This window comes from Cornus florida, unplaced genomic scaffold (genome assembly GCF_030987335.1).
Source record: "Cornus florida cultivar Cherokee Brave unplaced genomic scaffold, ASM3098733v1 CherokeeBrave_3.0.0_Hap2_Chr02, whole genome shotgun sequence".
Classification (NCBI taxonomy): Eukaryota; Viridiplantae; Streptophyta; class Magnoliopsida; order Cornales; family Cornaceae; genus Cornus; species Cornus florida.
Genome location: NW_026775572.1, coordinates 30961823 through 30980973, shown reverse-complemented (window position 1 = coordinate 30980973; position 19151 = coordinate 30961823). Strand labels below are relative to the sequence as shown.

At 35.2% G+C, this 19151-nt stretch overlaps 3 protein-coding genes across 5 annotated transcripts; 1 reads left to right on the top strand and 2 right to left on the bottom strand.

Annotated features, from left to right (window-relative positions):
• Window positions 1–102: 102 nt before the first annotated feature.
• LOC132294547 (ribosomal RNA small subunit methyltransferase) lies at window positions 103–2260 on the bottom strand. Its single transcript, XM_059792447.1, has 2 exons — window positions 1769–2260; window positions 103–1108 (listed from the first exon to the last, which is right to left on the bottom strand). The coding sequence occupies exons 1-2, from the start codon at window positions 2087–2089 to the stop codon at window positions 362–364; spliced, it is 1068 nt and encodes a 355-aa protein (XP_059648430.1). The 5' UTR covers window positions 2090–2260; the 3' UTR covers window positions 103–361.
• A 999-nt stretch (window positions 2261–3259) lies between these two features.
• LOC132294546 (uncharacterized) lies at window positions 3260–12630 on the top strand. Of its 2 annotated transcripts, XM_059792446.1 has the most exons (4): window positions 3260–3630; window positions 10775–10890; window positions 11517–11879; window positions 12290–12630. In XM_059792446.1, the coding sequence occupies exons 1-3, from the start codon at window positions 3514–3516 to the stop codon at window positions 11866–11868; spliced, it is 585 nt and encodes a 194-aa protein (XP_059648429.1). In that variant the 5' UTR covers window positions 3260–3513; the 3' UTR covers window positions 11869–11879; window positions 12290–12630. The 2 variants fall into 2 exon arrangements, with proteins under 2 accessions (XP_059648429.1, XP_059648428.1); XM_059792445.1 differs by lacking the exon at window positions 12290–12630 and having other exon boundaries at window positions 3262–3630; window positions 11517–12158.
• A 391-nt stretch (window positions 12631–13021) lies between these two features.
• Window positions 13022–17025, bottom strand: LOC132294545 (uncharacterized). Of its 2 annotated transcripts, none has more exons than XM_059792443.1 (6): window positions 16248–17025; window positions 15550–15789; window positions 15011–15184; window positions 14807–14913; window positions 14064–14398; window positions 13022–13943 (listed from the first exon to the last, which is right to left on the bottom strand). In XM_059792443.1, exons 1-6 carry the CDS (start codon window positions 16443–16445, stop codon window positions 13309–13311), a joined length of 1689 nt encoding a protein of 562 aa, XP_059648426.1. In that variant the 5' UTR covers window positions 16446–17025; the 3' UTR covers window positions 13022–13308. The 2 variants fall into 2 exon arrangements, with proteins under 2 accessions (XP_059648426.1, XP_059648427.1); XM_059792444.1 differs by having other exon boundaries at window positions 13022–13913; window positions 16248–17022.
• Window positions 17026–19151: the final 2126 nt, after the last annotated feature.

The following is a 19151-nucleotide window of genomic DNA, read 5'->3' as shown; positions in this document are numbered from 1 at the left end:
TTTGAGCATCTCTGATCATCAACAAACTTGATTTTTTATTCAAAAGAGGGAATCATGAAATTTTAAGAAGCGAAATCCGCACGTTATGTGACAGTAAAAGAATTCTGAACAACAGAAAAGTATGATATTATAGTAAAATATAAAGGAGCAAACGCTATTATTGTTCCATCCCAACATATAAATTACAAGCTGAATAGAAAATAACTTCCCTCCATCATGACAAAGTAATCCTCCAAATTCATTGGTTATCTCCACTAAGTCTTGATCTTTAACTAATACAGTAACTCTCCAATGATGAAAACAAAACTGGATTTAAAAAACAAAAAACAAAAAAACAAAGCCATAACTCTTGGTCCCTGAATCAAGAAAAATGTATCCCAGCCATATTAAAGAGAGAGAGCAGGTACATGAAATCAGTTTGTGTGAGCTTGGAAGATCTCTTCTCTTCAAAATCTCCTTGCTTCAACACATCTAAAACTTTATCTTTAAACTCAGACCCTTTTGCATCACCATTCTCCACATCCATCTCCTCGTCATCTCTTCCATCATCAATCTCCATACTTGCGTCCTCACGAGTATCTCCCAAAGCAGATACATCTGCCACGGCCACTGCCTCTGCAGACTCCATTGATTCTTTCTGTGCAAGCTGCAATGCTTGCAAGGTTTTGTAGTTCTTCTCCAATAACGAGAGGACACTCTTCTGTCTGAAAGTCGAACCCAGGGTTTTGTTCTTCCTATTGAAGCAAATTCGGACCAAACCATCCCATTCTTTAAAATTCACAGGGGGAAGTGGTTTTCTTGGCTCAATTCTAACAACAGAAGAATCAACCTTTGGTGGAGGCCTGAAATTGTTCCTGCCAACTTTTAGTAAATGGGAAATGCGAGACAAGAGCTGGGTGTTAACAGAAAGGCGGCAGTAGAGAGTGTCACCGGGCTTAGCAACAAGTCGCATGGCAAATTCTCTCTGGAACATAATCACTGCACACCTAAACAGTGGTCGGTGTGATAATAACTTAAAAGTGAGAGGAGAAGAAATTTGATACGGAATGTTCGCCACACATATATCAAAGTATGGAAGATCACATTTGAGCACATCTCCTTGAATAACCTACATAAATCAGCATTGCAAAGGACAGGCCATTTTATATTGGATTTCATATTCTTTAAAAAAAAAAAAAAAATTCAAACAAACATACATTACATCCTTGACATTTATGTATGTAATGCAGTGGGACAAAACAGAGACCAGCAAATATAGGCATATCGGAAACCCAACGGATAGAACAGTTGGCCAAGGACCCAACTTGAGAAGGAAAAAATTCTTGGCTCGGCTCAATTCCCTTTTCGGATCCATCCTCACAGAGAATTTTCTAGATTAAAGTTGTCATGCAGCAGCATTGGGCCTATCATGTGTGCAGAGACTATCAGTTCTGTTCCTAGCAAAGCGTGGGTATAAGCATACGGCAAAGATGATGATGATGCAAAGGGTGAGTATAATCATATGGTATAGAACTAATCTGTTTCATATAGTAATTTTATGAACTGTGTCATGTGGGTTAGTGCAAGAATAGATTTGTGAATCAAAGAATGTTACTTTTGCTTCTGTTCTTTGAGTGTACAATTCATGTGTGCACTTAATCCCAAAACTCCAATACGGCAGTCATATAAGCACAAGAACTGATCATTTTCACACACAAACACATACATATTCACTGCACAATTTCTTGCCAACCAAAAGGAAAACAATTTCCGGGAAAACAAACCATACCTTAAGCTTGTGGGACAAGCCTTTCCCTTGGAACCGACGCTCCAACTCGAGGACCATGCGTGGGTCAAGCTCGACGGCGATAACGAACTTGCCGGCGTTGATGAGCTTCTCGGTGAGATTTCCGGTACCGGGACCGATCTCGAGGATGACATCGGTGCTCTTGATTCCGGATTTCTCGACGATGGTGTCGATGAGCAGAGGGTTCCTGAGAATGTGCTGTCCCTTCGATTTGTGGAACGGTATGCCTCCCTGGTAGTGTGGGTTCGACGACGCCGACGCTCCACGGTGGGACTTCTCCTTCTTGATCTTACCACCCGCCATTGATGAACCAGACACCGAAGAAGAGCTGAGGATTTGGGGAAGCAAGAGAAGCTAGTTTTTTTTTTTTTTCGGTTGAAGCCGCTAGGGTTTATTGTGGCAAACGCCCCATCTAACTTCTGAGTTCTGACTTTAAACCTAAAAATGAACAAATAAAATAATAATAATTCACCCATTTATTTTCATTTATTCGTGAAATTTTTTGTTTCCATTTATTCCAAAATTATTCTCTCCATATTTTTTATTTTAAAATTTAAATAAAAAATAATTATAAAAATATATCTGAATATTAAATTCCTACTTTTATTCTCATGCTTGCCGAGAGGTAAAATAAGGTGACATGAGCTTCTTTTCTAAGCTTGTTTTATTCCCATACTTGGAAAGGAATTTTGAAGTACTTAGGTTTTGTATAATTTATAGGAAAAAAAAAGAAGAAGAAAAAACTGTGAATGAAAAGTATATCTAAGTTTGTAATTTGAAGCTTCAATGATTGTTAAAAATGATAAAAGGGAGCAAATTGGTTTCATTTTGCATCAATTCTCAAATAGCGTGGTAATTTTCTATGAATATTAACTCATTTTTATGATTAAAATTATCCAAAAATAAAAAATTATTATTAATCAATATTTTGCGGATTTGTATGTATTTGTTGAAAAAGAAACAAAAAGAGTATAAATGGACAAAAAAATTGAGAAAATTAAAATTATTATAAAAAATATCTCTATGAATATTAATTCATTTTTATTTAGAGACCTATTTTTATTTAGAAGTGAATGACTTTCTCTCTTCTATCCATCATACATAAAAATTAATATACATAAAATGCATCAATGCACTCTTAATAAAAATGTAAATTTTTATTTATATAAGTATTTAATGAGACAATCATTAAATTTTAATTAATTTATGCATTATATTAAAAGTTACACGAGTTATATTGCCATTATATTTATGTTTTTGTTTTTTTAGAGGTTGAACGATTGGTTTATATTCATAATATTATATTCAAAATTGCCATTGTTTATTAATGTTAAAGACAAAAGATATAAGATGTACCAATTGTGTGGCAATGTGTGACTAAATATTCGAAATAATAAAATTTATTTCTAAATAATAGACATTTGTCAGATTGGACGATGATACGACGCCGTACGAGTATAGGATTGAGGTATCGTCTCTATATGTATATAGCAATGCGATAGTCATTCATCGTACGTTCGCAGTTTCCTTTCTTTTCGCAGCGATTAACCGGCGGCGAAAATTCCATCGTTGTTTGGACAACAACAGCTTAGATTCAGATGATAATTGATCCTCTGATCTCCGTCATTCAAAACCCTAAAATCATTCGAAAGAAAAGCTCATCTTCTCACAGAACAAACCTGTAAAATTTCATTCACCATACAATCGTGATTGCAGGTGATTCGCAAATGGAATCATCTTCTTCTTCCTCAGTCATATCACCCGAAGATGTTCTCGAGACACTGATGAACGACGGTACCATCGACGCTCTCAGATTGAAGATCATCACTCAGCTCAAAGCCAATGTATACTCTCTCTCCCTATATATTTATCTCTCTCTATATATATTAATAAGTGTACATCTAGACAAACGTTTATTTTTGTATGCCTATGATTTTTCAATTAGAAAAGATGATTAACTATTTGCATAGTGGACAATAACCCAATTTTGTTGTATTGATTACATTGGTACTGCTATTTGTTTTTTATTTGGACAGTATGCAATAAATAACCCAGTTTGCACTTTCTTAATAAGGGTCATTCGAATCTATGGACTCTCTGTTTAACTATGGGCTGTAGCCTAGTGGTATTTCCTAATCCCTCCAAAGTAGAAGTTAGAGGGTTCAAGTTCCCTTAGGGGCAATGTGGGTGTGTGGGTGTGTTTCTTGCACACACACACACCCATATATATTGTGGACTTTGGAATTCAGAGGGTTCTTAAAGGTGTCTTATTGCTTGGCATTTTGAAATTGTGGAAGAACATGTGCAACATCTCAGTCAAACAATCCCTTCGCACACAAAAGTTGGGTTATTTGCTTCTTCACTTCATATGGAAGAGTTAGTTTTGCGTTCTCCGATTGTTATTTGTTATGAACAGAAGAGAACAAAATTATAAAAAGCAGACTTGGATTCACTTAAGGAAGGTTGGTCAAATCTTGATTTGTCTGGTTGGCTGGTCACCCGTGCCTAGATGGTTAGGTTTTGAAAGTCGGCTGAAACATTTCTAAGCCGTTAGACAATGGTATCCGAGGTTCCCAGTCCATTTATGGATGTGATTTTGGTGTGAAGCCAGTTCACACATGTAAGGGCGATTACAACCTGCTACCGTTGTGTAAAGGATTCTAGGGCTAATGTTAGAGTGCTACGTCTTGTGATCAGCACATGAATTTTATATTTACTTCCTTTTCTATTGATTTTAAAACTTTGAAATATTTCTAAAAACACATTTAACATACATATGTCAAATTAAACTTAAAACAAAATTAATATTGACATCAACTTTTAATCCAAACTTCCAGTGGGCTGAGAATGATAAAAATACAAGTTACAACCATTATTTATGCTCACCGATTTTGATGTATTTGCTTGATTGAGTTTAATTTTTGTGCTAAACATACTTTGAAGTTGAAAATCTACATTTCTTGTTGAGATCTCACTTTTAGATCTTCAAATCATTATGATAAATTTTATTTTATTTCGTTTAGAGTATCAAGTGTTTCCATGACTCTGAAGTTCAACCTTATATTTTGCAGCCACTTTTTGGTAAAAATAATGCCATATGTAAGGCTTATCACCAATCTTCTTCTTCGAACACCCAGTGTCAAAGGGACATACACTAGTTAATGCAATTTTTTAAGTGTAGAAAGCATTAAATGATACATTTATTGCATCAACATTTGGACTCACAAATGACTCAAACGTCAATATAGAAATATTTGGTTATATTAAATCATCTTTGTAGGTTCAGTTAAATGTCCCCACTGTTTTGAGTATTTATTATTATTATTATTGTTATTATTTTTTTTTTCCCGGTAAGTTACTGTTTGAGTATGCTGTGCAATCAAAGGAAAATTATGGCCTCGGTTTCCACTTCGATTACTTAAATTCTGTTAGATCTGTATCCATGTCCTTGCGGTTGCAAATGCAATTTAAACTTTGTTTCATTGTGTGGTCCAGCTACTCCTTTGTTCCTAAGAATGGATTAGGTGAGCCAATTTTCCTATTGTCAATGTATTGAACAAATGTAGAGAAGTGTTTGGGCTAGGTCGTATTTGGTCGAGCTTAGGCTATCGAAGATAGAGCTCTATCAGTATTATACTGATGAGGTCAGGCTCAGGTCGGGTCAAGCTTGTCTAGATGTATCAATAGGCAATCCTGTGGAATATGTGTATATGTGTGTCTGCTATCGCATTCAGCTTGGAGCGGTTCACCTCCCCTGTCACTTAAAGGGAAAGCAAGAGAAGGGGGCCTTCTGGAAACCCTATATATCTACCTAATCAATCTTATTGGTGGGAGAAATCACAACAGACCTCCATTTTGATCTTTTACCTTCAATCTCATCCAAAGGGCAACAAGTGGGTGAGACCAAATGACAAAAAGATGAGATTAGAAAGATATTGCTAACCTGCTTGGGTGATCAAGTTGTTGCAGTTGCAGGTGAAGTGCTGTCAGCATTGCAATCACCAATGAGTGGGTTGTTGGTTGCTGGTTGGTGCTTGCGACAGCTGTGGTCGTGTGATGTCTTGGTCTATGGTGTTGTACTGTTGTGTTTTGATGTTTAGAAGGAAGAGAAGGAAATATATATAGGTTTTTATAGGATGGATGGGCATGGAGTAGTTGGTTTTATAAGTGAGAGGGACGAAAGTAGTTGGTTTTATAAGTGAGAGGGACGAAAGTAGTTGAGAAGGAAATAGATATGGGTTTTTGGTGTGTGAGTATCAATTTGGGAAAAAAAATAAAAGGGTATAGTTTTGGCTTGGATTAGGTTTTACTTGTAAATTGTAGTGACAGATGAGATTTGATTGTCTAATGGGTCTTATTTATGTGGACTAAGTTTATACATATGCAATTTTACAAGCTTAAAGTGAGCTAATTCACGAGTCTGTTCACCAATGTGTTCCCAGACAGAACAAGACGAGCCTCAGCTATTCCGGTTTACTTGCAGTCTAGTTGAGATTAAAATTAGATTTTATAAGTTTTTTTGAATTCTCAAGAAAATGAGTGTTTCATCCAGACATAGGCAGGTGTCTGCCACAGGCATGATTGTGGAGACCGTTGAATGTCTGGTAAAGAAAATAAAGAGATGGAAGCAGCAAGGATGGTTTTTCATCTTTCTGTTGGATATCTCTTGAAGGTGTTCACCGTTGCCTTATAATCACCATTAAATGATTATGCGGGCTACATCTGAACACCATATCTCAAAATATATCTTGTTCTGATTCTTACTGAAAAAGTGAGAAAGAATACGAGTATTTGGATTTTGGAATTCTTATATTTAGACAATCAAATATTCTGCTAACATGGCAGCAAAAATTAAAAAGAAGAAGAAGAAGAAAAAAAAAAAAACTTTAAGATAGCCTTAGTTTCGGTTAGTTAATCAGTGTCCATATGTGCCATTTCAGCTTCTGATAACTATGAAATATCATTATTTGTCAGTGAAAATGTGAAAAATACTTGCCTCCTGATGTGTGAGGAGGATAAAAATGACATTTTATATGCTTTTTGAATTCTCAAGAAAGTGAGTGTTTCATCCAGACATAGGCAGGTGTCTGCCACAGGCATGATTGTGGAGACCGTTGAATGTCTGGTAAAGAAAAGAAAGAGATGGAAAGCAGCAAGGATGGTCTTTCATCGTTCTGTTGGATATCTCTTGAAGGTGTTCATTGTTGCCTTATAGTCACCATTAAATGATTATGCGGGATACATATGTACACCATATCTCAAAATATTTCCTGTTCTGATCCTTACCCAAAAAATGAGAGAAAGAATACGAGAGTTTGGAATTTGGAATTCTTATCTTTAGACAAACAAATCTTCTGCTTTTAAGAAGCATATGATGCTGAAATCCTTGTTGGAGGTGATAAACAATTACCTGCTAACATGGCTGCAAAAACTAAGAAGAAGAAGAAGAAGAAGAAGAAGAAGATCATCTTTAAGATAGCCTTAGTCTCTGTTAGTTAATCAGTTTCCATTTGTGCCATTACAGTTTCTGATAACTATGAAATATCATTATTTTTCAGTGAAAAATACTTGCCTCCTGATGCGTGAGGAGGATAAAAATGAGATTTTATAAGTTTTTTGAATTCTCAAGGAGTGTTTCATCCAGACATAGGCAGGTGTCGGCTACAGGCTTTGGTTGTGGAGACCGTTGAATGTCTGGTAAAGTAATGAAAGAGATGGAAAGCAGCAAGGATGGTTTTTCATTTTTCTGTTGGATATCTCTTGAAGGTGTTCATCGTTGCCTTATAATCACCATTAAATGATTATGCGGGCTACATCTGAACCCCATATCTCAAAATATGTCCTGTTCTGATCCTTACCGAAAAAGAGAGAAAGAATACAAGAGTTTGAATTTTGGAATTCTTATCTTTAGACAATCATATCTTCTGCTTGTAAGAAACCTATAATGCTGTAATCCTTGTTGGAGGTGATAAACAATTACCTGCTAACATGGCTGCAAAAACTAAAAAGAAGAAGAAGAAAATCATCTTTAAGATAGCCTTAGTCTCTGTTAGTTAATCAGTTTCCATTTGTGCAATTATAGCTTCTGATAACTGTGAAATATCATTATTTTTCAGTGAAAAATACTTCCTCCTGATGCGTGAGGAAGATAAAAATGAGATTTTATATGCTTTTTGAATTCTCAAGAATTGAGTGTTTCATCCAGACATAGGCAGGTGTCGGCCACAGGCATTGATTGTGGAGACCGTTGAATGTCTGGTAAAGAAAAGAAAGAGATGGAAAGCAGCAAGGATGGTTTTTTATCTTTCTGTTGGATATATCCCTTGAAGGTGTTCATCGTTGCCTTATAATCACCATTAAATGATTATGCGGGCTACATCTGAACACCATATCTCAAAATATGTCCTGTTCTGATCCTTACCGAAAAAGAGAGAGAAAGAATACAAGAGTTTGAATTTTGGAATTCTTATCTTTAGACAATCAAATCTTCTGCTTGTAAGAAATCAATAATGCTGTAATCCTTGTTGGAGGTGATAAACAATTACCTGCTAACATGGCTGCAAAAACTAAAAAGAAGAAGAAGAAAATCATCTTTATGATAGCCTTAGTCTCTGTTAGTTAATCAGTTTCCATTTGTGCCATCACAGCTTCTGATCACTATGAAATATCATTATTTTTCAGTGAAAAATACTTGCCTCCTGATGCATGAGTAGGATAAAAATGAGATTTTATATCCTTTTTGAATTCTCAAGAATGAGTGTTTCAACCAGACATAGGCAGGTGTCGGCCACAGGCATTGATTGTGGAGACCGTTGAATGTCTGGTAAAGAAAAGAAAGAGATGGAAAGCAGCAAGGATGGTTTTTCATCTGTCTGTTGGATATCTCTTGAAGGTGTTCATCGTTGCCTTATAATCACCATTAAATGATTATGCGGGCCACATCTGAACCCCATATCTCAAAATATGTCCCGTTCTGATTCTTACTGAAAAAGTGAGAGAAAGAATACAAGTGTTTGGATTTTGGAATTCTTATCTTTAGACAATCAAATATTCTGCTTTTAAGAAGCCTATGATACTGTAATCCTTGTTGGAGGTGATAAACAATTACCTGCTAACATGGCAGCAAAAAATAAAAAGAAGAAAAAAAATCATCTTTAAAATAGCCTTAGTCTCGGTTAGTTAATCATTGTCCATTTGTGCCATTACAGCTTCTGATAATATGAAATATCGTTATTTGTCAGTCAAAAAGTGAAAAATACTTGCCTCATGATGCGTGAGGAGGATAAAAATGAGATTTTATATGCTTTTTGAATTCTCAAGAATGAGTGTTTCATCCAGACATAGGCAGGTGTCTGCCACAGGCATGATTGTGGAGACCGTTGAATGTCTGGTAAAGAAAAAAAAGAGATGGAAAGCAGCAAGGATGGGTTTTCATCTCCCTGTTGGATATCTCTTGAAGGTGTTCATCGTTGCCTTATAATCACCATTATGATTATGTGGGCTACATCTGAACTCTATATCGCAAAATATATCCTGCTCTGATTCTTACTGAAAAAAAGAAGAAAGAAAAAAAAGAATTGGAGGGTTTGGATTTTGGAATTCTGATCTTTAGACAATCAAATATTTCTTTTGGAAGCCTATGATGCTGTATCCCTTGTTGGAGGTGATAAACAATTACCTGCTAACATGGCAGCAAAAATTAAAAAGTAGAAAGAAATCATCTTTTAAGATAACCTTAGTCTGTTTCCATTTGTGCCATGACAGTTTCTGATAACTATGAACTAGCATTAATTTTCAGTGAAAAATACTTGCCTCCTGATGCGTGATCTTCTCGTATACTGACGTGCCTTGTTATGATTTGACCACATTAGTAGATTTAATATCAGTAGGACCTACTTAAAATAGGTTATTTTTCTTTCCTCTTTTATTTACTTTTTAATGTTATAAAAGGACACGTGGTCCTATGATATCATTACACATCAGCTGTAAGGAGAAGGTTCTTCACGCGTGAGGAGGCAAGTATTGTTCTTTTTTACTTTCTAGGACCGTGCCCAAAAGGCCAAGTTATTGAGCTACTTTGGAGGACTAAAAATTTTCAGCATAATTTTTAAAATTGTTTCAGAGTTTATATTATGCATTCATGTATTGAACATTATCTGCAGAGTTTACTAAAATGGCTGACTTTGCAATGTTTAGCTTCTTAGTCTTTTCATACTGACCGATTATTGAATTTATGTCTAAAATGGTTTTCTTAAGAAATTTCTGTCTATATAGTTGTAGGCGGACTCTTTGACTCTTAAGGCTGTGTTTAGATGGCATTTTGAGAACACATTCTTGCAATTGTTACTTACATTATCTTCAGTTTTTTACTTAATTTTACAATACTATCTTTGTGTTATTTAAAAAAAAATAAAAATTAAATTAGCATGTTTACTTGCCTTGTTTTTATGTTGGAACTTGGAGAGATGGATTTGTTTGCAAAGGCAAGAGTCACCAGCGGACGGCTCCCATTCTCAATTTTTTCAGCGAAGATTTTCTATTTTATCGTGTTGCTCTCTCTAGTTCTACTTTTCTATCTGTGAACTCTCTGCATTAAGATTTTTTTCTCTCTCTATATATTTCTGTAAAATATGAAAAATAAGTTGTTACATTTCCAAATGCACCCTAATATGGACTAATTGCTGATTCAATGGTGACAATTAGTTGGTCTGCTAACCTACTATATAGGACATGTTTGTAAGGTATCAACTTTGAGAATCTTTTGCCACCTACGGCCCCTTCAAATTCATTCTTGAACTTACCACATAATCACAAGGCTTTCATGTTGCACCAGTCGAATAATTCAAAATGCCCCGCAAGAGGGAAAGGAAATAGATTGTATAGATGCATTTTGGTTGAGGGTTGTAAAATATTTTAATTTCTGAAGATTGAATACTAAATCCCACTTCTCAGTAAAACAGTTCTAATATTGTATTTTGTCTATTATAGGAGGAGCTAAAGAGTACCACTATTAAAATGGTGGAACAGAGTAAGGTTCTTAACACTCCTGGGGCAGAGAAACAGACCAAAAGAGAACTGTTTGATGCACTTCGGCAAGAGCTTGAGTAAGTGTTGCTGTTGCGTGAACGATATTGACTACATATAATCCCAAATAGAAATGAATCTTTTTGTTATCTGGCTGATTTTATTTCTTCAACTTGTCGTCGTATCTTTTGGGTCGGTTTTAACCCCCCCTGGATGGTTTAACTCGTGAAATTTTCTGCGCTATATTTTATAACTGGATATTATACTAACACATTTTGGCCCAATTCAACATCGCCATATATATATATTAACTGGATATATATAATAAACACCTTTTTTGGCCTAATTCAACATTGGCTTGCAGCACCATGGCTCTGAGTACCATATAAATTTTTATTTTATATCCTTTAAAGGGTGGTTATTATACTTCATTGGAAAAAAGACTGTAATACAAGTAGCTGTGATATAGTTACCCTCTTTCTAAAACCCTTATAAAGGGATTCAGTTCACATTTCTTTTCTGTAATCATATTTGAAGCTTTCTTTTGATTTGGAGCTTTATAATGGCCAATCTTCTGTTGCATTTATACATTCTCAAGATTTTGAAGATGACGAGTAGTCATTCACGCATGCATGAAGAACCAATCTTTCTAGGACAAGCACTTCCCTTTTGTTTTAATTCTCCACATTTTGTTGTTGTCAAGCAGAACTTCAGTGCTTGAAAAAGCCTCTAAATCAGTTTGGGAGTTGATCTTGGACAATCAAGGCCTGGGGAAGGAAATAAGTGAAACTGTTGAGAGTGTATTTTGTCGATTAAGTGGCCGTGAACCTCCATTATTGCCTTCAAATGATGTAACCCCATCAGAGAAAGCGAATGGGGAAGAGAAAGAGAGTGACGGAGGCAAAGGAAAAGAAAAGGAAAGTGGAAATGAGGAGAATTCAGACTCTGCGTCAAAGAAACGAAAATACGATGAGATGAGTACGGAAGAGGGAGCGGATGAAGTTACAAACAGATCTGGCCATCCTCCAGCTGTTCTGGATGACTCTATAATGCCTTAGCCAAGTGCATTGTAAATCTCTTTTTCAAGCTTGATTATCACAGTATTTTTAATTGTCAGTAGTTCTTTTCCCCTATTTTCCTTTTATATATATATTTAGGAGTATAAAATTATTTTGACCAGCATAGAACAGAAATGAACCTTGCAGCTGAACTTCATGATAATTTTAATGCAGTTCATCTAAGATATTAGTGTTAGGAGCGGCTCATTTTTTGTCTAGTTAAATTTCCATGTCACTTCACTGGTTGAGATAATATATGATATATATGCTGGTTTCATTGTGCACTCAAATTGGTTGAACCTTTCCAATTTCTGATCTGACTTGGTTTGCTGCATATTTCCTTTTTGAAATTCTCTTACTAGGCTTCGTTGTATATATACTCTGTCAGAAACACAAGATCTCAAATAACTAGAAATTGCAGGAATGTTGAAGAATTGATTTGAGGCGGGTAAACTATCAGAAAATGAGTCAAAATGTTGCTTTTGCTGGTGTAATATCTATCTATATATTATGGTGTAATCAGGGAAATGCAAATTTTCAAGTGATCAATCCAATGTGAGTGTTTCCTTTCAGAGTTTAATCTTTATCGAACCGCGATCTCACCATTGCAGAAGATGCAGAATGTGCGACGTCCGCGGATGGGGGTTATCTACTTGCAGTAACCCTTGAAAATTTTGCCGGATCTAGTTGTATCGTTGTAATGGTTGTGAGATTAACTTCAACATATATTAGATACTAATTTAAGATTCAACCTTGATTTAAGATTTAATAGCAATAGTGGCATTGACAAGAGTACAAAAGTAGAAAATCAACATATACATGTAATCATTGTTATGGATATGAAAAAGCATCAGGGGCATACTACATGAACATATTATATCTAAATGCAAGAAGAAGCTGCAAAATCCATAATCACCAGCCAGGTACTCATTTCCCTTCCGCCCTCACTCCGTGTAACATATATTTTTTACTTTGTAATCCCGTCCCCAGTGTAACTTACATTTTTTATTTTTGTGGCACACTCTCACTCCTGCCCCCACCCCGTGCAACTTATATTTTTCAATATTTTGTGCTCGTGCTCTTGCACTCGCTCTGTGTGATTTAGTTTGGTTAGTTAATGATATTAATAATTATGTGATGGTTATTATGATTTCACCGTTTACTCTTACGACAACACTTAACTGCAACTGAGGTAAAAATTTTAGGCATTCTTGATGTAAGGAGACTAGTAAAAGAGCCTCTTACACTTGGAGAAGGGAAAAGGTCACAAACTTTGGTTGTTTTGGTGTTACAAAGGAGTGAACGTTCCTAGTAACTCTAAAAACAAGTAGAAGACTATTTCCCTTCTCTTTTTACAAAGACAAAACCTACTCATCCACAACCCTAGGCAGTCCCCCCACCCCCACACACACACACTCTTTTGCCATCTTCAATGCATTATCATGTCCACCGCCGCACCTCATTGGCAGCATCAACAGGAACAAAGTCTTCTGCCATTTGATCTGGGTAAACGTATGGAAGCGATGAATCATAACATGGCATATGCATCATCGGGTTCTCGTTGCAATCTTGTGCAGGCAAGCAACGGATTGGCTGCGGTAAGAATAGTCCACCATCCACTTTTTGATGATGCTCACTAGTAAACATTGAATGATCAATAATAAGTCCTTGTTTGTACTGCTGCTGCATCTGATATGCGGCCATGTCATTCCCAAAGTTTTCTTCCTCAAATGGCTCCATCAATGAATTCATCGATCTCACTCTCGCGAGGAGTGTCCTCTCATCGGAGCATACAACTTGTGAATCGCCAAGCAAATGGTTTTCGATGTTGGTGAGTACTTCAGTGTTTGGATTTGCCCTCTCTGCTTCTTCCCATACATTATAAGCTTGAGTCGAAAAGGCTTGATTGGCTTGTGCTGCTGAAGAAACAGAAGACAGCCCTTGAATTTGATCTCCCCTAGATAAAACATTCACAGTGTTGTTTCCTCCTTGACCCCGAAACACTGTACTTTGATTTCCATAGGCGTGTCTGTGAACATTGTCATCTGTTGGCCAGGAAAAATCCACTTCCATAACTAATTTTCACACAAAATATAGAGATAAGGAAAAAAAAAAACATATATATATATATGTGAACAAGAAGTTTTTAAAACTAAAGCTTGAAACTGAAAGACTTGTGATACTAAATAACCAACCTGACAATGATGAATTCGAATCCATAACAGCAAGAGGCTGTCTGTTAACTGCGAGAGGGTGTAGGGTGGGTTTGAAATTGTGCACATGATGCGAAGGAAGTAAAGAAGGCGAAGGAATTGTTGGAAAGGGATAGTGTAGGCCGGGAGGAAATTCTGGACCGCATCCATTGATATTGAAGGAGAAACCGCCGATTCCAAACATATTGGAGTAGAAATATGGAGATTCGGAAGTCGGGAAAGGCTTCTGGCTCAATGCGAGCAGACGTGGATCGCATTGCAGAAGCTTCTCGTAGTGTTTGTCGAGTGAATTTGGTGGAAATTTCACATAGTGCCTCCTGAAAAGGGCAAAAGAAAAGATCACACAAAGAAGATGCATTAGTAGTAGCAACAGCAGCAGTATTAGGAACGAACTTAGTTATTCATGAACAGTTTGGACTCGACTCATTGAAGGGTTAGAACCTGATTCAATGATAGCCAAAAACGCGGGTGAAAGGTCCTTTCAGCTGCGCTTTTGGCACTAGCAGTGTTTCTGGCAGCATTTTGGAAAGCCAATAATAATAAATACACTCAGTCCTCTCTTATCTAATAAATAATGACAGTAAACTGCATGATGCCAATAAGACTACTTGTTTTAACAAAACATTTTGAATTTTTTTTTTGGGCAAAAAATAAATATTTGGTCGAAAACAATACTACCAAAACAAATCATTCGCATTTCGCAATGAGGAAAATATCCTCAATACCTGAAGATGGGAGCTTGGCCTCCGGTAAAGTCTGATGCCTGCTGCCAAAGTGTATGCTTTCGCGGCTGCGGATTAGTCTCTTGAAAGAACAAAGGTGGTTGGTTTAACTGCAAAAAAAATCAACAAAAATTGGTCAAATAAAAATTCATTCATACTTAATACTGAATCCATTAGTAAAAAAAAAAAAAATGGGAAAATAATGACCTCAATTTCCAGAATTCCCGGTTGGTCGAATTCAATAGTGGCTCTAATTGCAGAAATGTCTGACCACTGAATTTCAATCTTACTCTTCAATGCCCCTTCCAACACTTCCCACACCAGCTTCCGTTTCGCATAGTAACATTTGGCTACCAAATCCCCTTCATGCTTAGAAATCCTCTGTTGAACACATTTTCAAAAACCAACCAAACATATTTCATTTTCTCATTGATTAATTTAACATATTTCATTTCAAAAATAAAAAATAAAAAAAAATCTAATCCTCTGAAAAATATTCTCAAAAACCATCCGTATTTGTAACATTATGCTTACCAAATCCCCTTCATGCCTAGAAATCCTCTGTTGAACACATTTTCAAAAACCATCCATTTTAGTAAAAATATACCATTTCATTTCGAAAAAAAAAAAAAAAAAAACTCTAATCCTGAAAAATATTAAAAAAAAAAAAAAAAAAAAAAATCCTTATTTGTAATTACATTTCATTTTCTTATTGATTGAATGAAGCAACTCATGAGAAGTATTACCTCCCAAGTACCAATTTTGAGCAGCATAGCTGCGAAGTTTGAAGCCTTTAACTTCTCCGACATCGGCTGAGATATAAAAGCATTCATTCTCGCCTGAGCACTGTTCTGATCCAACTCATGATTTATGATTGTGTTCGTTGATTTAGCCAACTTCATTTCGATTAAGTTCAGAAAAGAAGGAGTTTTTTTTAATGTCAAACCAAGTGGACTGTTTTCTTCAGAAGAAGTCACCTCTATTTCCTACAAAAAGTAGAAAATTAATTAAAACTCAACAAAAAATAGAAAAAATTAAAACCCAACAAAAAAGATATGGAATTGAGTAATTAAAACTGAATCCCATTGTTAAGTGCATGCAAAAACAAATAAATGAACCGTAAAATTAAAACAAATAATTAACACTCAACAAAAAAATAGAAAAAAATTAAAACCCACCAAAAAAAATATGGAATTGAGTAATTAAAACTGAACCCCATTATTAAGTACATGCATAAACAAATAAATGAACCGTAAAATTAAAACAAATAATTAACACTCAACCCAAAGAAAGAAATGGAATTGAGTAATCAAAACACAACCCAGTGTTAAGTACATGCATAAATGAAACATAAAATTAAAATCATTAAAACAGAGGTTACTTAAACAAATTTATGTGTGTGTATATATATATATGTATATATAATTTATGTATGTATAGAAACCTGATCATTGAGGTCTGTTGTGAGTCTGATTCTTAAGGACACATGTTTAGAGCTCTGAAACCCAGAAACAGCATTGCTCTCTGAGCTGACAGAATCGAACAGAGTGTTCTGATACTCTTCAGAAGCAGAGAGCCCGCCAACACACTCTCCATCTTTCTCACTCCAACACATGACCATATCGTCGATGATGATGATCATATAGATATATTCAATCAGATTTCATCCAAAACCCACCTCAATCTGATTGAGATGGACGCAAATTGTTCTCCCTATATATCTGATTTCCCCATATATATGTGTGCATATAATATATATATATATATATATATGCTATATATCAGCATGAACTTTCCCTAGGCAGCCGGATTCGGGAGCTTAGAGGGAGAGAGAAAAAGTGAGTGACGGTATGAACAGACAAACCAATAATATCATAGTTGTTACTAAGAAGGACTCTTTTTGACAGGTGACCTATGACAAGGTGACGTCAGCGAGTGCCACATGGAGTGCTTTACCTATATTCTTGGTATTGAGTTTGGTACAGAGTTTTGAAATTTTGATTTTTGCAGACATTTTTATAAGTTTCTAGTTTTATGGGGTCTGTTTGTTTTGCGAGAAAAATGGTGGGTTTCAAATGATCTTCTTATTAGGGTAGGAAAGTGTGAGATTGTTTTTTTGCTCGGATGTAGGAGTGAATTTAGGAAATGTATCTGAGGTTTCAAGTAGTTAGGAAATGTGTTTTAGGAAATTCAACCTGCTTTTTAGCTTTTGTTAGGACCCTTCATAGAGTCGTAATTCAGTTGAATTCCTTTCATTTCCTAAACAAAAGGTTGAGGATGAACCAAGTAGGAGTCCGTACTGTGCATATATAAATATATATATATATATATATATATTAAAAATAAAAATAAACTTACTTGCGTGAGTGAGTAATACTTTGTGTAAAGGTACAAACCTAAGCAGGCTAACCCGGTCAGAATTCGAGTCTAACCTTATTTTGTTTGTAATTCTTTTAGAAATTTACAAAAAAATAAAAAAAATAATAATAATAAATAATAATTAGAATTTTATTTTTGATGATTAGGACTAATCTTACCCAAAACTAAGCTTGAGTCAAAGGAACTGTGTGTTCAATAATGTAAATTTCTTTATATGCAAAAATTCAATTGTTGTGAAAAATTAATCTAATTTGACTGAATTAGATACTAATTCGAGTACCCTGAGCAATCCAACCATGTTTGTTCAGGCTAGCTCTCCTTAACCCAAGATCGGGTTCACCTTAAGTTTGGGCAAGCATTACTCATTACTTGGGTTGGGATAGGGTTAACCTTTCAACATGTGTGAATTGCACCCCTAGCTAGTGTGGACTCTAAGTTATGAAATTCAACCGACATAGTTCATCTCACCCAACCTAACTTTTCAAGTCAAGTTGCTGCTGCTCATCCCAGGGACGGAGACAGGAAATTGCATGAGAGGAGGCGATAGTGTAATTTTTTAATAATTTTAATGAGGGTGGTTGTGTAATTTTTTAAGTATATATATCAAAATAAATAAAATGATAGGGTATATTACTAAAAATAAAAAAATCTAGTGGTGGCAATTGCCCCCACTGACTTGTACATAGATTCGTTCATGACTCATTTCTTAAACTTTTTGAACTTTGAACTTGTGTGTTAGTCTTGACACAATAATAAAATTATTTTGGGGTGAAACATGATATAGAAAGTCTCTCTAATAAAACTGTACACCAAACATTTTCCAAATTTGATAATGATTTTTTTTTCAGTTAATGCTGAGTTACTGTGACATGACCCAAAACTTTGGAAATGTCACATTTTACAATCCTAGAATAACAATAAGGTCATAAATTATACACAAATAGAATTTCAATCTAATATCGTGTAACGCCCTTTTCGTTAGAAAAGTATCAATCTAACTTCTATTTAATCATTTCATGAAATTTTTTATTTGTTATTTTTTGTGCTGGTTATGTATAAATAGGATAGGAATTTGTCAGTATTGATCATGCAAGCCAGGAAGATATATATATATATTTCCGTCAATTGATGAATGTGGTGACTTATGATGTGATTAGAGTTTGAAAATATAAGACCTTGGAAATCGTGTGGTGACTATTATTGTACTTATTGGTAAAAAAAAAATGATGACATTATTGACTAAATTACATGAAATAATGGTTTTGCGCGTCATCGTGCATGAGTGTTTCATAAAAACCATAGTCCCATCATTTTGGTTAAGAAATTATAGCACATGATCAAACCTTTACCACCTCAGCAACGATTTATTAATTAAAGGAAGATCTAGTTGAGATTTAAAAAATGTCACACACGTGAAGTCATTGCAAAAATATTAATTAAAGGAAGATATAGTTGCCAAATCATTCAAATGGATAATATTTAGGTGGTCTGCGCTTGCCTTTCGTAAGCAACGTGAAAAAGCTTGATGGCATTTCGTCCGAAAGTAAATTACTTTTCCTTTTGATTATTCTAATTTAATGCTCTTGTGGACCCACCAACATATCTTTAATATGATTGCACCACTTATGATGGTGATGGTTTAATCACAATCGCCAAGAAACATTCTTCTCTCTTATTTTTATTTATTTATTTTTTAAATTTATTATCGGGACCAAGTACAGTGTTCGGTACACATGTATTCAGTACATCACAATCGTTGCTGATGTATATGTGTGACGTCATGGATGGTTGTGGTGTGCTCGGTGCATGACGAATACTTATTCCATAACACTAAGACAGAGTTAGGATTTCAAATAAGAGGGACACACTGTCAAAAAAAATAATAATAATACGTAGTACATATATATATATAGCAACTATAAAATTTAAAATATATAACAACTATAAAATTCAAAAGGACAAAAAAAGA